We start from the raw sequence: 18,775 nt of genomic DNA on the forward strand, positions 1-18,775 counted from the left end.
TCCTAGAAAATATTGTTCTTGTGCACTGCTCAGTACAAGCTATTTGATTTAACAGATCTTAATTTTCTTATACTGTGGTGGATTTTTTTCTTTAGAAGGATTGTTTTATAAAAACGCTGCTTGAAGTGCATCATTGTCAGGTAGGGAACCATGTAGGGCTTGCAAACCTTTTTTATGGTTGCCTGACTATTCATAAAATCTTAATGTGAGTTAAATCTCCTTGTTAAATTAGATGTAAAGAAAATTGTTTCCCTTATAATAAATATTTGCAAACTCTGCTGTGTTTGACAAATACTATAATTGAGGGGAAAAGTAGTCTCTTACTCTCTGGACAGATGCAGTTGAGGCATCTTTGTAAGTGCTTGTAAGTACTATGCATCTTCCTTTTGGCCCATTCATTATGGTACTTCAGAAAATGCAGAGTGATGCTCCTGTTCCCTCTGCCTCTTACCAAAAAAAGCCCCTCAAAACAAAAAAAAAAAAAAACAAAAGAAAAAAAGTATTTATGACCTGCCATATCTCTGCACTGTATGCTTGGAGAGTGTTGCTGTGTGACTTTGTCTCAGTTCAGAGTTCATGGCTAGTGAGCTCAGAACACTCAGCTATTTTTGCTTTGGACTTAAAAATTCTAGATAACCAAACTATTTCTGGAATATCACTACAGCAGTTGAGTCCATTGACGCACTAGTGACGTTTATTAGTTAATTTTGAAAAGGAAGGCTTAAGTCCATACTATGATATTCTGAAGAGTTGTTGGATTATAAAAATTTAAGGCATCTGCTTCCATACTGTGAATTGAGTATATGTCCTTATGTGGGGGTTTGTTTGTTTGTTTGTTTCTGTTTTTTGTTTTTGTTTGGGTGGGGTTTTTTTGTTTTGTTTTTCTTTTTAAATAAAACTAAGTAGAAATAAGGGGGAAAAAAATACCTGTTTTAAAGGAGCTATTTTTGTCACCAGCCCAGAAAACAGTTCTGCTTTAGCATTGGTCTTGGATTTCTTGAATTTCTTTGAAAAAAAATTGTTTTGGAAAACATGATTTATTCAAAGATAAATTTGATTTAAATGATAAACAGACATGCCATACTGTATTAGTGAATTAACTGAAGATCTCAGTACATGACTTGTCATTGGTATTCTTTTTTTTCTTTCAGTTGAAAGCTTTTGTTAAAAATTTGATGTCTTTGGTAAAAATGAAAATGTTAGGTACCTATACATCATCATATTAGTAATTTAAATCTACAGGTTGATTATTCTGAAGAGAAAACTCTGGTTAAATGAAAGTATCATTTTAGAAGACGAGTTGTAATTGATTTCTATCTGACCCATCCTCTAATCTGTGATTAGAGGCATTCCCCATCTTTCTGCAAAATTCAAAGTGCAACAAACCCATATAAAATATATTGAGAGCCTTTGAAAGGATGGATGTGACTTTTATGTAACCCAGCAAATGACCCCAAGTTGCTTCCAGGATAAAATCCTCAGATCCCTAGGAATTATGTACCTTCTGTCATTGGTCCTTTAGAGACTTTTGAGTCTCATTTTCAGGCATAACCTACTTTGAATAAGTGAGTGGGTTTCCTGAGTTAAGTATAGATGTGCACGTACGTAGTCACTCCTATAAGTGATTATAAGGCAAGGCTGGCTCTGTGTGTCTGTCAGATGCACCAAGTGCTACTTTGATGCACAGACAAATGAGAGGCATTCTGTAGGATTTGTCGTGTAAAGATGCCTTTGAAGCACAACTCATTGAAATGTGGGTCTGACGTTTCCCTTTCATCCTTGGAATTCTCTTCTGGCACTGTGTATGTATTGAGCATTGCTTGTGCTCTGACTCAGACTGACAGAATCTGGGTGAACATTTCAAGGCAGTGAGTGGGAGTAATCCACAAAGGCTATTAATAAATAACTGAATTACTCCATGCTTATATGGAGAGTTCTGAAAACAGATTTGTCTTTAGCTTGGTTTACAAACTCTTCCTGTTTTTATAAGACAAAATATTTCTCAGTAATCCGACAGTCACTCATGCCAAATATAACCTTATATTGCTCTGAAAATATGGGTATCAAGATGTGAAGTGCCTCTTAAAAGTGAAAACCATGAACTCTCTCTTCTTTTTTTTTTTTTATTTTTTAAAATCATATTTGGCCAAAATGTTAGTTCAAAATATTGGTGTTTGCCTAGGTAACACTGTGGAACTCCCTAAAATGTCCATGTCTAAACAGATAAGTAATTAGTTGCAGCTTTCTTCTCTTTACTTCTTTAATATACTACACTTCTATTTGGCACATTACACTTCAAATGGAGTGCAACTTTCTGTGTAAACTAATATGTTGGAGACATCTGGTGGAAATATTTAATATTGCACAATGGTAATATTTGGTGTCTGCAGTTTTTGAAAGTTATTAAAATGAAGAAATTTAATTTTTAGGATGACCATGAAATCTGAAATTAAACTCTGTCATCCTTACCTCTTTCTGTTAATTTGAAATCTTCCTGTGGACTTCAAATACAACCTTCATTGTCCTGGCCACTTAGGCAGACAGTACCTTATTATAATTACTGTTGAAAATATTTTGCTTTATAGGAAAAATTGATTGTTCAGAAGAAAATAATGTTTCAAAAGTCAAGTTAAGTATAAATAATATAACTCCAACTGAACTAATCTATTACTATGGTCCTAATAATTACAAAGAAAGAAATTTTGGTACAGAAATAAATAAAAACTGACAAAAGGAAAGGCAGTAGACTTTGATTTTGTTCTTTGCATGTATGTTCTCAGTAATACTTTAATAATAAAATCTTCAGCAAAAAATGTCGTAGATAGATTTCATCTTGTCCATAGGCATTTTACTATGTAATCCCCATATTCAGAATTCAGAGATACAACTCTTCTCCTTCTTAGGTGACTCTTTTCCTGTTATAGTTGCTGTATCCCTTCTTCCCAAAAGGGCTTTTATGTCATTCTCTTTTACTTCATAGCTGGCAGTGGTAAGGCCAGGCAAGAGTCTCAGTGAGCAGATTACTCACCCTTTCTTCACACAAGGGCATTTTGTGAGTCAGATGTGCCTTGGGAGGGAGATGGATCAAGTTCCAAATCAATTTACAAACTATATGTTTTAGAATACTCCTGTAGAGAAGCATTTCTAGGCAAAGAGTTTGGAGCTCACAATTCCTGCTGTCAAAATAAGAGCCTAAGTGTCAGAGACTCGTGGGCATTGTCTACTCTTTTTGACTACCTTTTAAAATTTTAACTATTTGTTAGAGACATAATCTTACTTGGAGGAAAGGGGTAGCCACTAAATAGGCCAGTGTAGTTGGCTGACAAGTCAGAGGAGCACTGGCTTTAATTTGCAGTGAATGGTTGTGATCCTAATTCAACAAAAATACAACTAGAGTCCCATGTGTACTGAAATGCTACAGACTTGGATCTTCCTTCTTTGTTAATATGTTCTATCATATGTCTTTAATCTATGGTAAAAAATATTTTGTATTTAGATAGAATTTTATTTGAGGACTTCAGAACACATTACAAAAGCAAGTAATCCCTGTCCTTATTTTTTTGCATCACAGGCAGGAAATTAATTTGGAAGAAAATAACTTTCCAAAGACAGCACAGGACACTAGTGGCTTCTTAGTACATAATACCAAGTTCTCCTAAGTCCTATTTTCCTGAGTGGCTGCTCTGTTTATTCCCCTAACCTCTAACATTTTGGTTTTTGTATTATTAGAAATTGCATCTTCCTTAAGTTATAATATTATCCTGAATTAGTAAAGCTGAAATGAAAGAATTACTGAGGAAGCCCTTATATATAAGGCTTTTAATGTTCACCTCTTTCTCCCATAGTGAATTTTGAGGTAATTTGTCCTCTGATGCTTTCTTGGCCCAAGATTAACACAGCCCTACTTTCTAACTATGGCAGTTGAAATGTTTCCTTTTATTGAAAGCCACATACAAAGTTGCACTTACAATGATTCAAAAATAGGCTTTAAACTTTGTTATTAGCATATTTAACAGGTTTTATTTTACTCACAAAATGCTAATGTAGCAGCAGTGTTTCAATAAAGGTAATATGAGTATATTATTCCACTTACAAATCTAGAACTTCATTTTATTTCCGGGTATGTTGCTCCTAATATTACTTCAATGCATTTCCAGTGTGAATCCTATTTAACTATTGCCTATACTTTGTATTCAGGTGGTTTGAAACCTATTGTCCCCTTAACAGCTATTATTACTTTACCAAACAGGAATTGGTAGAGTACCATCACGTGATTTTTCAAATTCATGCACACAAACCTCTGATTAGTTAAAGCATTATCTTACAGCTCCTTTTTAAAATTGTTCTTTTAGTTTTGCTATTTCTTTAAAAAAAGCCATGAAAGAGTAGAAGATCTTAGATAGTAAAGAAATAGTAGAAATAATTATTATTTCAAAGTAGAACTATTTCTCCTTATGATTTATTGGATTCCTTTGTAGCATCTTGGGTTTTGTCTCTCATCTGCTCCCCTCCTCATCTGGTGCTGACAGTTTTTCTAGTGATCAACCAGTATTTCATCTGCCATTTTTAGTTAAGACCAGGCTGAGGCAGCTGTCAATATCTTAGTGCCCCTTATTGTGTTAATCCTCTCTTGTGGGTGGAGGTGTATTACAAAGCTGTATTGTGATGGTTGATTTTCTTGGATAAGTGACCTCCTGCATCCTGTGCACAGCAGTTCCACTGGCTGCTTTTAGATTAAAATGATTCAATTAAATTACCTGCTGTCCCTAGAAAAATGAATTCAGCTCTTTTCTATGGGGGACAATATGCCAAAGTGATGGATAACTGAATACAACAGGTCTGTGTCTTACTGTAAATACTTAATATCATTTTTCAATGCAATTTCAAAGCAAAAAAATATGAATTTGATACTTAGATTTGGGCACTTCTTTTTTCACTTCTCTCAGGATAATCTTCTTTCTGTATCTAGCACTAGGGGTTACAGATACTAGGTCCTAGGTTCACAATTCAGCTAGAGATTGCCTAAAAGGCTTAGACTAATACAGAGCTTTAATTAACTCACTTTATGTAGTTAATTGTAGAGAAAATTGAATATTTCACTTTTTTTGCTCTGGACAGGAATTTAGCTAGAGACAAGAGATCTTTCCTAGTGCTGAAAGTGATTAACCTCACCAAAGAATAGTGAATTTGCTTGGAGTCTTGCTTATCCAAACCCTCTTTAATTATAGTAATGGTACATAACAGTGGTATGTCAGGGAAAGTTCAGGCTGGCCATGATGAAAAGGTGGCAGGTCGCTGGTACAGCTTCTCCAGGGAAGTGGTCATGATACCAAGCTTGTCAGAGTTCAAGAAATGTCTGGACATGTGTTTAGTTTTGGATAGTCCTGCAATTAGCAGGGAGATAGGACTAGATGATCTTTATGTGTGCCTTCCAAATTGAAATACTATATAATTTTATGATGCGTATGCTGTGCACTTAACATGGATTTTCTTCCAATTTTCTGGGAAAATACTATGATGTATCAGAGAAATGCTGGTCATGATGCTTTCTGGCATTGGCTAATGAGACATCTGGATTTTGTAGCAAGTGCTACCAAACATTGTGTGCCAGGGCTTTGGGCAGTTGCCTGCAGGGGACTAGAACGTTTCTTTCCTCACTGGCTTTTTTTAAGCAGCACTTGTCAATGTGCAAGGAGCTCAGTATTCAACTGAATCGTGAATGAGCGGGGAGACAGGCAGAAGTGCTCTCTGGTTGGGAGTGAAATGCAGTCTAAATTACTTTAAAAGAAAAGTTAAGGTGTTTGATTGCTCTTAAGCACACAGAATGATCTCCATCAGGCAAAAACAACTGATACTTGTGTTTGATGCCTGTCTTGTTTGAAATGCTGATCAATGCAAGTGGAGTCAAGGAGGAATTTTTTTTTCATCAGAGTGGCAGGAATCTTAGAAATTTTTTTTCATGTTTTCTCCATTAAATTCCATACAGTTTATTTTCTAGAATTTTCTGGCAGGGCTGCATATTTCCTTATTTTTGGAGAATGGGACTTAGGAGAACTTGGTATTAAGCACTAAGAAGCCACTAGTGCTATGTTTGGAAAGTTATTTTCTCCCAAATTAAATATGGCTGCACATTTCCTTACTGTTACAGCACAATACTGGTGTATTTTTAATGTGAATCATGCCACCATCTCACTTTTCTATTGTCCCACAAACAGCTGGATGGAAATGAGAAAAATATGGAGGATATATGAGTAGCTGGAATGAAGGTGATAAAAATGCATCTTCAACCTGCAGTTTAGCCTTCTTGGGCCTAAGCAGCTATTGCTTAGTGTCTCTAAAAATGTGTGGATAAATATAGTGGCCTGCAGTATTCAGGGAATAGAATGTTCTAGTTGTTCTTTCCAGATATTAACCTCATGAGACTCCACAGATGTGACATTTAATCTGGATCTTAACTTCTCCCTCAGGCTCTAAGTTGATTTGTTGGAAAGGACAGTTAAGGAGTTTCCTTTTTATTCTTTTTTGACTGCTATTGCCCTCTTTGCTCTGACCTTAATTTTTTTTTTTTAAATTTTTTTGGTAGGCCTATAAGGGTTTGCTGGCTGTAGGGGGGTGGGCTCAGGAGGCATTAAAAGACTAGGAGGACATTTTTGATCTGGACAATGTGGAGGTGAGGCCTGAGTAGTTGTTGTTAGGAAAGTGTGGTGGTTCTTATACACTCTGTTGCCACAACTCTCAAAGAAGATTGAAGAGAGAGGCAAGATACACAATGCCGGTTAAGTATTTTCCCATGCTTACCCATTGTCCTAAGGTGTTGAAGGGGATGCAGGTTGAGTTGGGAAAGGAAGAAAGAAGTGTTGGGCTAAGAGGGAATAAATTCTAATTTTGAACTGCTGGCTGGAGGGTAAAAATATGGGGCAGGGTGTTAAGGCACGTGTGTTTCTACAACAATGGGACTGGTTACAAAATTCCTGTTTCTGCCTCAGTATTGTGCTTTACAAAGTCAGGTTTAATTTACCATTTTCTAGTTCTTGCATTTGAAGAGAAACTTTCTGCAATATATCCATGAAGTATAAGTGGATAAGTTTCCAGATAGATTAATATTGTATGTCTAAAAATAGTGGATCTAAGAAATTACATAATCTGCCTTTCTGGGTCTTGTGACCTCAGCATTCTGTTACAGACAGCCAGATTTTGCAGCGCTTTCATCCCTTGGGTCTGACCAAAGTAGGAAATTAGGGACCAGACTGTATTTAATGTATCCTCTCTGGGGGGTTCGTGGCAGGATGGAGAGTAGAAAGGCAGCTTTGAGGAACAGGTTTCCTGTTTGAAACAGTCATTGGAAGAGCAAAGTAGTTTGTCAAAGTAAATCAGTTTGAAAAGGAGCAGTATGTCAGGCTTGATGGCTTAGGAAAGGAAGTTACTCATGCATCACAAGATCTGCCTGTTGTATACAGGGAAAAGGTGCTTAAGGAGATTTTCTTGGGTAACATCAAATGCCAGAGAGAAGTCAAAAGTATAATGAAAATTAACCCCTTGAGATAAGGGTTGGATAGAGGGGTGATTGCAAGGGGCAGCCAGGTGCAATACCTGAATTGCATCTAATTAATCTTAATGTAAAAATAATACAGCAACCAGTCTAATATAGCCTGTGTCATGAGAGAGCGCATTCTTCACTGGTGAAGGTTGCAGTGTTTGTCTGAATTTGATGAGTCCAAATTACTCTTAAGTTTCTGCCCCAGTAATTATGCCTCATAGTGCTTGGGTTGAGGATGGATTAGAATGATTAAGCTTCTCTCTATTTTTTCACACTCAAATTTCTGATGAACTTTGAAGTTGTGAATCTAAAGAAGACCTTGGTTTCACTCTCCTTAATTTGCAATAAGCATCATTCTGTAGACCTCAGATCTGTTGTTTTGAGAGTTAGACAAGCAGAGAAGAGTCAGTCACTGTGTGTGCTTGTGGTGTGCATTTGGTGGTATTTATGTGCATTTACTGTTAATATGAAGCTGGAAGACCTGTATAACATATAAACACCTATGCTGGTAAACCCAAGCAATTTCTTTTGTGTATAAAAGCTCAAAGATGTGGAATAATTGTGAATTACCCCAGTTTCAGCAGAAGGAAGGCTTGCAATATTTTCTTCCTTCTTTACTTATCATTCTCTTTTCCTTGTGGATTTTACCAGCATGCAGTTTCCCAATGGTGAACATTTAGCATAGATGAAATAGTATTTTTTGCCTATATCCAAGTGAATGTTGAATAAAAGTTCAGATGGTTCACTTTAAAGCAAAGTTTTGTGAAAAGATAATCTAGACTTTCCTCCCCTGTCTTGGGAAGCACAAAAGTGATTCTGTTTTCTCAGTAGAATATAGCTTGCATGGTAAACGAGGGCTGTAAAACTGGAAGAACATGTAGGAAATACATCTGCCACCTTGAAATGAACTTATGTTGATGACTTTGTGCAAATCTTCTCTAGACAGTAGCCAGCCACCCTCCTTGCCTCTTGTCCTACTCCTTATCTCAGAATGCTACTAGTATTATTTGTGGATGGATTGCTGTAGCTTTAAAATGCATGAATATTATTATCACAGTTAGATATAGTCTGTCTGTGCCTCCAAGGTACCAATCTGATTAGAGTTCTGGTTCTCTGGCTGACTCTTAGTAAGTAATGTGCCATAGGATGGCAGCTCCCTCAGTGTCAATCATGTCTGAATAAAAAACACTGCAGGGTCTATACCAGCTTGTTTTGTCTGACCTTGAGTTCTCACTTGAAATACTTGAGAATGACATGCTTTTGTTTTTTGTTTGTTTGTATTTAATATCTGTGTCTGTTGGAGATATTTTTATTACTGAAATCCATCCTAACTTTCTGTTAAACTACCTCTCATCATTCGTAGCAACCTCAGTAGCACCAGCCAAAAACCAGGATTGTGCTGGGCCTGCTTCTCATTTACAGTAGGATCCTTACATGGACTTCTGGCTAGATAAAGAACCTTCATGTTTTATATAGTATGTAAATGACATATAACGTTCACTTAAAACCTAGCATTAATAAATGTAGTGATTTGCACAAGCATTAAGGATTTACACTGCCAGAACTCAATGTAAATGAGTTCTTGATATAAGCAAGGATCGATCGCCTTCTCTCCTCCTCCTAATATGTCCATATGTTGGAGATATGTTGTGGTTTTGCCTGAAGAAATGTATACACTTTTTTTCATTTTCCTCCAAAATAGTTAAATTACAAAAGATGCAGTATCTTTCCTTTTGTTTTCCATTTTCCTTATTCCACTGTACTTGAGGTATACAAATGATGCTGCGAGATAAAACTGAATTGTGTGAGCAGAAAGGAAAGAATCTGAAAGTAAGCTTTACTTCCCTGTGGAGCAGTGAGAGACTGACCTCATGTGGTGTGAAAGCAAAGTTGCCAAGGGAAGTACAAGGATAAAATTGAGTAAAGCGAGCAGCTTTGAAAATTTAAGTTTTCTCATGCATTTCTGATTTTTTTTTATGTTGTGCTACTTAAAAGAGTTTAGTCTAGATAGTTTTTAGTCTGATTGCTAATAGGAAGTTGACTAGTGTCCATATTCCCAAAGACATTTTTGTGTCCCAAAAGAGATGCTCTAACAAGCTGACCCCAAGACAGCAGTCTATGAGCTGTGGCCCAATTATCCTTACTACTGCCTGTACATGATTTTAATTGAAATGAGTAGGAGTTTCATGTGAGCAAGTAGCTGAAATAATCAGTCTTGGTTTCCAAGCCCTTTCTGGCACTTCCCCAGCAACATGCTCATTGTGCTTTCAGAGCCCTGCTCTCTAAAATGAAGACAGTGGTTAGGAAAATTATAAAGTGGCACCATGCAGAATAGGCAGGATGTTCCTAGTCTGTATATGTTTTACATGCATGAATAATATTATTTGTGGAGACTTCTGAGTCAATTCTGTTGGCCTGATTCATCAGTGTATGTGGAAGGATCTAAGCATACAGATAACAAAAGGAGGTTCTGTTATTTTGAAAAGTCTCCTCAAACACATTTAGTTTCAAAGGATTAGAGGGTATTGTGGCTTAGGGACTCTCACAGGAAAAAGAAAGTATATTTTAAAAAGTTTCAAAATCCTTTGGGAAATTCAGATGAACTTTAGAAAATCTGTCCCTATTTTGTCAAGACTTCCCTATATGCTTAATTGTATTCCGTTCTTTATATTGACTTAAATATCTGAAATAACAAAGGCCTTTAATATACTCTACAAGTACTCTAAGTACATCTTCCAGATGACAAACCTTCCATTTTCTTCTTTACAGATCCTCTTGGAACCAGGGGTGATACAGGACGTCCTAGCAGCTGGGAGTCATTTGCAGCTGCTGGAGCTTCTCAGTTTATGTTCTCACTATCTCATTGAGGTGAGGCTTTTTGGCCTGATCAGCTGTTTCTGTTTGGCACACTTTTGTTTCAAGCCTAATTTCAGTAGGAGACTATTAGTACAATACCTGGTGTAATCTATATGGCAAAAACTGGATTTCAGGAGATCTGAATTCTGGGTGTAATTTGGGTATCAGTCTATGGTCGATGCTTTACCCTTCCATCCATTTGGTCCATTTCATTCCTGAAAACAGCAATGGTCCACTAATTAATATGAGCACATGAGAGTTTGATTCCTCCTTTTACCAGGGAATTTGCTTTCTTCTACTTCAGTGTACCAAATGTGAAGATATTTCCCTATTAGGATCATGAGTGTTGTGACAAATTCAGATGTGTAATTCACAACAGAGCATTGACATGTATTCCAGGGCACTACAACCTCTCACTGAAGGAAAAGGGCTTATTTTAATGGTACCTTATTTTCAATGAGCTTTATGCCTGTACTGCCAATGCCTTTATCAAACAAAAAATTTGAGTTGTGGTAAAGATTTTTTTTTTTCTGCTTGGCTTGTATAGGAAATGGCTTATGATGGTAGCAAGAACACGGCTTTGACGGGTATCTGTGAAAAGCCTTCTAAAAATAAAACGGCAATAGCAGTTCTACAGAGCTGTTTGCTCCTCTCAGTAACTTTTCATCACTTTCTGAAATGGGATGTGTTAACTGCACCTGGGCAGCACTCGGGCATGGAGATGCACATCAGCACAGTGCTCTTGGTGTGCACTTGCCTTCCAACAGCGTGACTGCCTTTGAACAGTGGGAGTGTGCTTGGCAGCACGCTGAGCTACTGAGCACCAGGGGCAGGCAGCATCTCGTGTTAAGAACTTCAGGATGTACTTGATGGCTCTGTGTCTTACAGGGAAAGAATCTGTTCTTTGAGTGTTAACCTTAGGAAATCCTTTAAAATGTATATTCAGATAAGAAGTTGGTATTAGTTTGTGTATTATAAATTGGTTAGAAAGTTAAAGGAGCTGACAGAGGACTGCAATTGGTATATTTTAATTTTTTTTAGGAAAGTAGGAAGAGATTTAATTTTTCTGAGAAAACAGACATGGGTTGTGATGGGAAAGATGGTTGGTTTGAGAAATAAGAACTGCAAGATACCGGAAATAAGAACTGCAAGATACCAAACAAGCCGCAAAACCATTTGACCTACTGATTGTCAGGCAGGTATGAGAAGGGGTTGCTGTAAGGAGAAAGATACAAATCTAACACTGGTAGTCATATACAGTGTATTTAATAGTCCTCAAACAAACCTGTCAGTGTGAGTACGTCTTTGATGCTCATGTGGCTCTTACTTTGTCAGAAATTGAACTAAAGAGACTATTACAGCAAAAAAGCTATAAAAGATATTAAAGAGTAGGAAAAAGGTTGTTTGTTGTGCTCATCAAGTAGGGATGTGAGAGGATGTAGGTATATACTCAACATAAACCCTTGTGCTAACTTTTTCTGTTTAGGCTAAACTAAAACTTCTTTTCTATTTCCTGTGTTGAGTAGCCTCTGGTATTTGTAGCTCTTGTCTTAGCACCATCTTAATACTTTTAATCCTGATGCCATTGCAGGGGAAAGACAGACAACTACAGAGTTAGCAGTGCTTTGAATCTTGTCCTTAATGTGCAAGCTATAGTCAATTATTTAGAAATAGATTGCTGATTAATTTAAAAAACAAATCAAAGCCAAAATCACACTAGCCCCATAAAAAAACCAACATTTTGGAGTTAGTAAATATTTATTCCAAATGACTCTGTAATTAACAAAGCAGTGAAAATTTTCTGGACATGACAGTCAGAGAAATCTTTAGGTTGGAAAAGCCCTTTAAGATGAAGTCCAACCACAAAATAACTTGCAAAAGAATCAGAGGCATTTTAATTCCTGTCCTGCTAATGCTTTCCCTGTTGATCTCATGTTTTAATTCATTTTGTCTCATGGATATGTTTATTTGCATGTTTTTTTCTATTTCTACAATTTACAAGGTTAGTATATCTTTCATGAGTCATAGAAAACACAACTTTGTGGTCTGTAGTTGCTGTAGGATGTGGGAAAGGTGTGAAAAAGCAATGTTGTGCCTTGAATAGTGTGCCCAGGTAGGACAACTGGAACTACACTGTGCTAAAAATTAAGAGGAAGTGGGACCCAGTGTCCAGACTTACAGTAGTGGAGGTAGGGAATAACGTAGGGGATGAAGGGGAAAAAAGAGGAGAATATGTGTTGGAAGACAGAGAGCAGTGCTAGTTCTGTAACCTATTTTTGAATCAGGGTCCCATCATAAAGGCTTGGAACCTGCATGCACATCTGTGAGGTGGCTGTAGCTTGTATCATGTTGGGATGTAGGCTGTATTTTACTCTTTTTACAGTATTTTTTTAACAAGTTCACATCAGCAAGGCCTACATGTAGACAGATCTGCAGTCTGAATAGATCACAGTAAGAATTTACCTGTCCTGTTTGTTTTGTACGGTTGCAGTCCATGCAAGTAATCTGCCTTGAGTGGTTGCTGCAAGTCTTTTTAACCGAGGTCAGCAAGGTACTGCACGTTAAAACTGTGATATCTTTCAGGTCCAAGCTAATTAAATCAAATATCTGTTTATGTTCTACATATTGCTGTGTGACTTTAAAAAATAGCTCTTGCTTTATTGTAGCACTATCTGCAAATAGAATCCAAGTAGATAAAGAAGGCTTCCTTAAAACCACTTATCATCTCTGGGCTTGCTAACTGGGGTGTCTTGTCACCCCACGTGCTGTGATACGGATGCTGGAAAGGGAAGCTTGCCCTTTCTCTTCTCTCTAATGAATGAGTGTGCCAGAGTTCTTCATTTTCAGTGGTGCTGAATTTCTTTCATGCTGTTTTGAATTGTTCAGATATCATGAACTTAGCTTAGTTTAGCCTGAATTCAGGAAATACAGTGTGTGGGATCTAGCTGTCATTTATTGTTGTGTAATGATGACACAGAGCTTTAACTTGTTAGGATTGTTTCTAACTGTTTTGATTAGACCAAGCTTTTCCTGTATGAGTGCTGCTCTTATTGTTAGCACTTGTTCCAGCTCTTCTCTAGATATTCCAGCCTGACAGTTCATTGGAACTGTCTTGAACACTTTCATCTCTTTTTGATACTTTTATCTGGGACCTGTAATAATGCCATGCATTTCAATAAGGATGGGGTTTTTTGGCTACAAATGCAATTGGCATTTCCTGTTCATATATCTGTTTCAAGGCACATTGGTAGTCTGTGAGGTTCCAAAGAATACTGTAATGATCTGATTCATCTAAGATGATTGCTGAAGTGTCTGATTGTCAAGAATTATTTCTAGTTCACTGGGGACAGAATAATTTCTAGCCAGTGCTGGCTTTTATATTGACTGGTCTTTAAGGAATTTCCTCTTGGTTGTCTCAGATTAAACAAAATGTTATTTTGACTATGACAGAGCCTCCTTTTTACAGACTAAACACTTAGAGGACTTTAATTTTTTAATGAATTTCAAAAAAAATTCTTTAAAAATTGTTTAAATTGCATTTCTGGCAATTTTTTATTAGAGTTCTAAATCAAAAGAAAGACAGGAAAAAGGAGAGGAACATTTTCTCCCTACCCTCAGTTCAGCAATACAGTGGAGGTTTCTGACAACACTGCTAGTTTATTAAATGCCTTTTATCATCTATAAACTTCTCATTATCAAATGTTCTGTAGCATCTAATGTTGATTCAATATTTTCATTTGAGAACTCATGCTCGTTTTAGATTGATAATTTACTAGTTTTCATTTTAAATCTGTAGTAAATCATATTTTCTTTATTTTCAGACAACAGAAATGCCCAAGTATTCCTTACTTTTGGTCTTAATTCCAGCTTTGTGCAGCACAGACTTCTCCCCCCATATCAGCATTGTCATACCTTGAATTATTATTATTCCACAACCTCTGCTGTTTGGGGGTTTTGTTTCTAGCTTCATTTGTAGAAGGGACTCTTTTGAAGCACGCTGATGTATTTTATTTGAGATACATACATATTCATGAATCTCTCATGTCATCTGCATAATTCTCAGGTACATTAAACATTGAAACAAGGCTTGTAAGAGCACACATCTGTCTCAGGCTGAACGAACGGTAAGGCAATGCATTTTCCTTAACTGCTGCAGAGGTGTGGGAGAGCTAAAGACTTGAACTCTGTGTACCTTCAGTGGCACTGAGGTCTGTGATCGCTCACACAGCGTTTGCTTGCAGCCTGCACATCCAGTTCTCTTAGGCTCTTGTTTCCCAAGTTCCTCCTCCAGCTCAGGTTGATTGTCAGTTTGGGCTGAGGTTTTTTAAAGGAAGCTAATGCAGAGTGCTGCAGCCAATAGGCAAACTTTGAAATATAACAGGAATGGGTTGTCTGAATATCTCCTTTACCTCTTAAAAGCGGACCATATTTGTCACATGATATAGGAAAAGGCAAGAGATAAGTAGTTAAAGGCATTAAATGTGGTGGCCATCTGAAATGGGACTTTTTAAATGGAATGTAGAGAACATGGTATTAGGTAATGTGTTGTGATGACCTGTTTTGCACTTTAAAGCTTGTGAATGTTTTTCTGAAGGATACGTGACAACTTTTTTCTTATGCAAGAGAATAAATGTGTTAAAACATTTATTCAGAACATAAAAATGTTTGTTTCATGAGTATGTCTGAGTTACATAACTGGTTGTAGATCTAAGAAATTTTGTCTTTTTCCTCAACTGTTTGTGTATTCAGTACCAGAGAGCCACAAACTGCAAATTATTTCAACAATCAAAGAGTCTTGATAAGGAGGGAATGCTATTGAGAATATAAGTTTTTAATGGAATTTCCTTATACTGATCAAGAACAGCTCAGTATTGTGTGGGTAGTAATTGGTTTTTAAAGCAGAGGTTGATTTCCACTGGTATTCAGGGATCTGGGATATTGGACTGCCCATAATTGAAATCTCAAAGCTAAGTGATTTTTGTGTATATTCTGAAGTACATTTTTTTTTTTCAATGAAGTTCTAGTTACATCCTGAATTACAGTCAAGGTATGATAGTTGTGGGTGAGGAGTTTAGAAGTTGCAGAGCAGCCCAAAGCAAAGCTTAGACTCATTTTTGAGAGGCAGGATGTGGCATGATTGTTAGATTGCATTTATCCCTTTAATTTTCTGCTGCCAGATTAGACACCTTTCGTGAAGAACAAATTAAATTTACACACTGGACAGTTGGGGATATAAATTATGTAATGTATATTGGTTGGACAGTGGCATAGTTTCAGTACAGGCTTATTTGAAGTGACTGTCCTTGTACTTAATTCTGGAAATTATTTCTTATTCTCATAGTTCTAGGAGGAGCAGGTATAGTAGACATTAGCAGTGATGATCCTTATTGCCACTGAAATTATTCTGGCTTGTAAAAATTCTTCTTGGGATCCTAAATGTTTTTTGTGTCAAGTGAACTTGAAGCTTTGATGCCAATTTTCCTACTAGTTTTCAGTGCATTAGGTTCCCTGCTAAATGGTAGATGTACCAGATTACTTTTTAGAAGCTTCATTGCATTAAATGAAACTCTGCTGCCTTGCTACTGATGTCAGTCATACCATCTTTGAAGACAGCTAATTTAAGATAAAAAGAAAAGAACATTTTAGGTGAGTGACTAAAATAAGCCTGGGCACAGCATTGTACAAGAGCAGTCATCTGGAGTTTTCTTGGAACTGCCTCTGTCCTGCTCTGGATTCTTGTATATAAAAGCAGACAGTAAGGAGTATCAGACCTGGGATACAAAAATAAGGTTAATCAACTGACAAATCCTTCTGGAATAATTCATGGCAATAATTGAAGCAGGCAAATTGTCTTGGGTAGGGGCATTTGATTTTTAACCTTCTACTCTAATGGTCAATTTAGGCTTAAAGAACAATTTTTTTTCCTGGTGTACAAATTCCTAATGATCTAAATATTTTCTTCTTCTAATTTTAAACTATCTGAATGTGTTGTAGATTGAAATATGTTACTGATTTTAAATGGAAGAGGCTACAAATGAATTTGTATGTGGATTAAAAGGAGTGTGCATGGTTTATGTATGTGGGTAAGCCAGAGCTTCAATGCTATTTATTTTTTGTAAACCCAACTTCTCCATTTGGAACGGTGCCAATGACAATCCCAACTTTCACTAAGATAAACTCCTTCAGAGATGAATTAATTCGTACACCAGAGATTGAGAGCATCACCTTTGTATTGCTAGAAGCCCCAGATCAGTTGGGATTTTAGCTCCTGGGTTTTTCATATAGAGTGAATTAAACTGCTGGAAAGAAAATCTAAAGGTCATCTAGCAACCAAGGCTTGCTTTTTTTAACTAATACTGAGTTTTTAATCTAAGTACATGCATGCACACTCTGCACACTCCCCTCAATCCCCCAGAATTAGTCACCACCAGCAAGCTTAAGTCTACCAACTTTATCCTGTGGTGCAGTAACCTCCCCATGCTAAGAATACAAAGTAGACAAAAATAATGTCTTACATTTTCCTGTTTATAAGTGTTACACAACCAGTTGTTGCTGTGCTAGCCTGCTATTTTTTGAAGGACCAAGTTTTGTCAGCTGTTGTCATTGAGCTATTGATAGTCATTAGAACAGTTCTTGTCTCAAAACTCAAAAATAACTTGGGGAATTTTTTTCTGTTACCTCTTTAATATACTGATACATTACAGAGATAATAATCTATATATATGAAATGTGGTTGCACTAGTAAGGGTTCCAACTTAAAATGGGACTCAGGAAAAAAAATGGTGGTTTTTTCCATTTTTCAGTTGGTATCAGTGAGGAAAGTGAAAATATACCAAAGTGACAATACCCAGTCACTTGGAATCCCATTCTTACTGCAATCCACTTGCTGCTATTTATCTGCAGTGTGAATTGAAACTGATGATGAATGTGTAAAAAAATGATGCTGCAACATCTAGGTTAACTGTTGCTGGCAAGATCCACGCTCCCGAGCTGTCTAGGCAGTTGCATGGATGCACATTGCCAGTCCTCTGCAGCAAAGTTACAGGAGAGGTCACAAGTTGGGAACAGGCAGTCAGTGCTGTATCTGCCATCTCTTTGCAGATGCTGTCAGGAAGGGCGAGCAGCTTTGGTGTGTGTTTTAAATAGGAGCAGGCAAACTGTGTTGCTTCACAATTTCCCTCCCTGCCCTTCTCATGTTGTCATTCTAGCCAGTGTAGACTCCTTAGATGACTTTTCTGTCCATCATTCCCTGAAAGATTTCTGCTTCTGGAGTTTTTCCAGTATTTTTATAAAGCTGCAAACAGGGCCTGATTCATGCCAGAATGCTTACTGTACAAAATTCTTCTTTGGTTTTATTGCCGTCTGATCGATACTAATGTTTTATATTCTCCCTGTCCCTCCCTGTCCCCAGTGTATTTCACTTTAAATTCTCCTTACAAGTTGAGGCAGTTTGGATGCACTTCCAAAATGGAAGTATTTGTAACTGGGTGGTGCAGCTATCTTCATCTGCTTTTTGTTCTCAGCGACATGTCCACTTAGAGGTCTAGAGGAAAATTTTCTTTATTGTAAGAAATGACACCCAGAATGGCTGAACTGGAGTTGAAATGAGGCATTCGGGGCCCTTCCTACCCGGGCCTGGGCAGCAGGTGGCAGTGTGAGTCCATAACAGTTTCAGCAGAGAAATTCAAGCTAAAATCAGAAAAAATGAAAAGAAAAATTATTTATTTTTACTCCGTATTAGTCTTCTGACCTAATCAGTAAAAAAGTCATTATTCACACAACACTGGGCAATATGCATTGTAATTTTTAACAAATAATAGGAAACTGTTAATGTTTTCACAGGAAATACAGTTCTGTCTCGTGCAGCAATGGTCATTTATCACTGCACTTTGTGAAATCACTCATTTGTTCTAATTTGAATGTAAATGACTCTAAGGTTTTACAAATAAGGTGACAGACTCACATAAATGTAATTGCAGGGTTCATCTCTCTCTTTTTATATATCACTCATTAAGTTATGAATTAAATACATCGTATTAAACCAGGGGCATGTCCAATGATGATATTGTAATGGCAAATTACTCTATGCTATTAGAGGTGTATTTTTTATTCATGGACATTAATTTGTCATTAAGCGGCATTAGTTTAGCACTTTTATGTGGAAGACGTGACCTGAAAGAGGAGAGTTACAGCTCTAATGTGAAAGAGGAGGAATATAGGCACCAGACATAGAGAGGGGTGTTTTACCTCCTGGAAAGAAACAGAGAAAAATTTTACTTAAATTTGTTTTCATCTAAAGCACTTTGAGTTGTATTAAGCCATTTTAGTGAAGGTATCTCTGAAACAAGAAAATCCTTTGATTATAAAGTATTTACAATATGG

General features: G+C 36.9%; 1 protein-coding gene across 1 annotated transcript in view; it reads left to right on the plus strand.

Annotated features, from left to right (window-relative positions):
• Positions 1–18,775, plus strand: part of KLHL32 (kelch like family member 32) — a gene marked incomplete at both ends in the record, with an annotated part of 94,021 nt that overhangs the window by 21,787 nt on the left and 53,459 nt on the right. Inside the window, one exon of the mRNA XM_084202353.1 lies at positions 10,307–10,405. Within this exon, the coding sequence (XP_084058479.1) occupies positions 10,307–10,405 (99 nt within the window). The remainder of the gene's footprint in view (positions 1–10,306; positions 10,406–18,775) is intronic.

Source organism: Fringilla coelebs, assembly GCF_963513975.1.
Source record: "Fringilla coelebs genome assembly, chromosome: 3".
Taxonomy (NCBI): domain Eukaryota; kingdom Metazoa; phylum Chordata; class Aves; order Passeriformes; family Fringillidae; genus Fringilla; species Fringilla coelebs.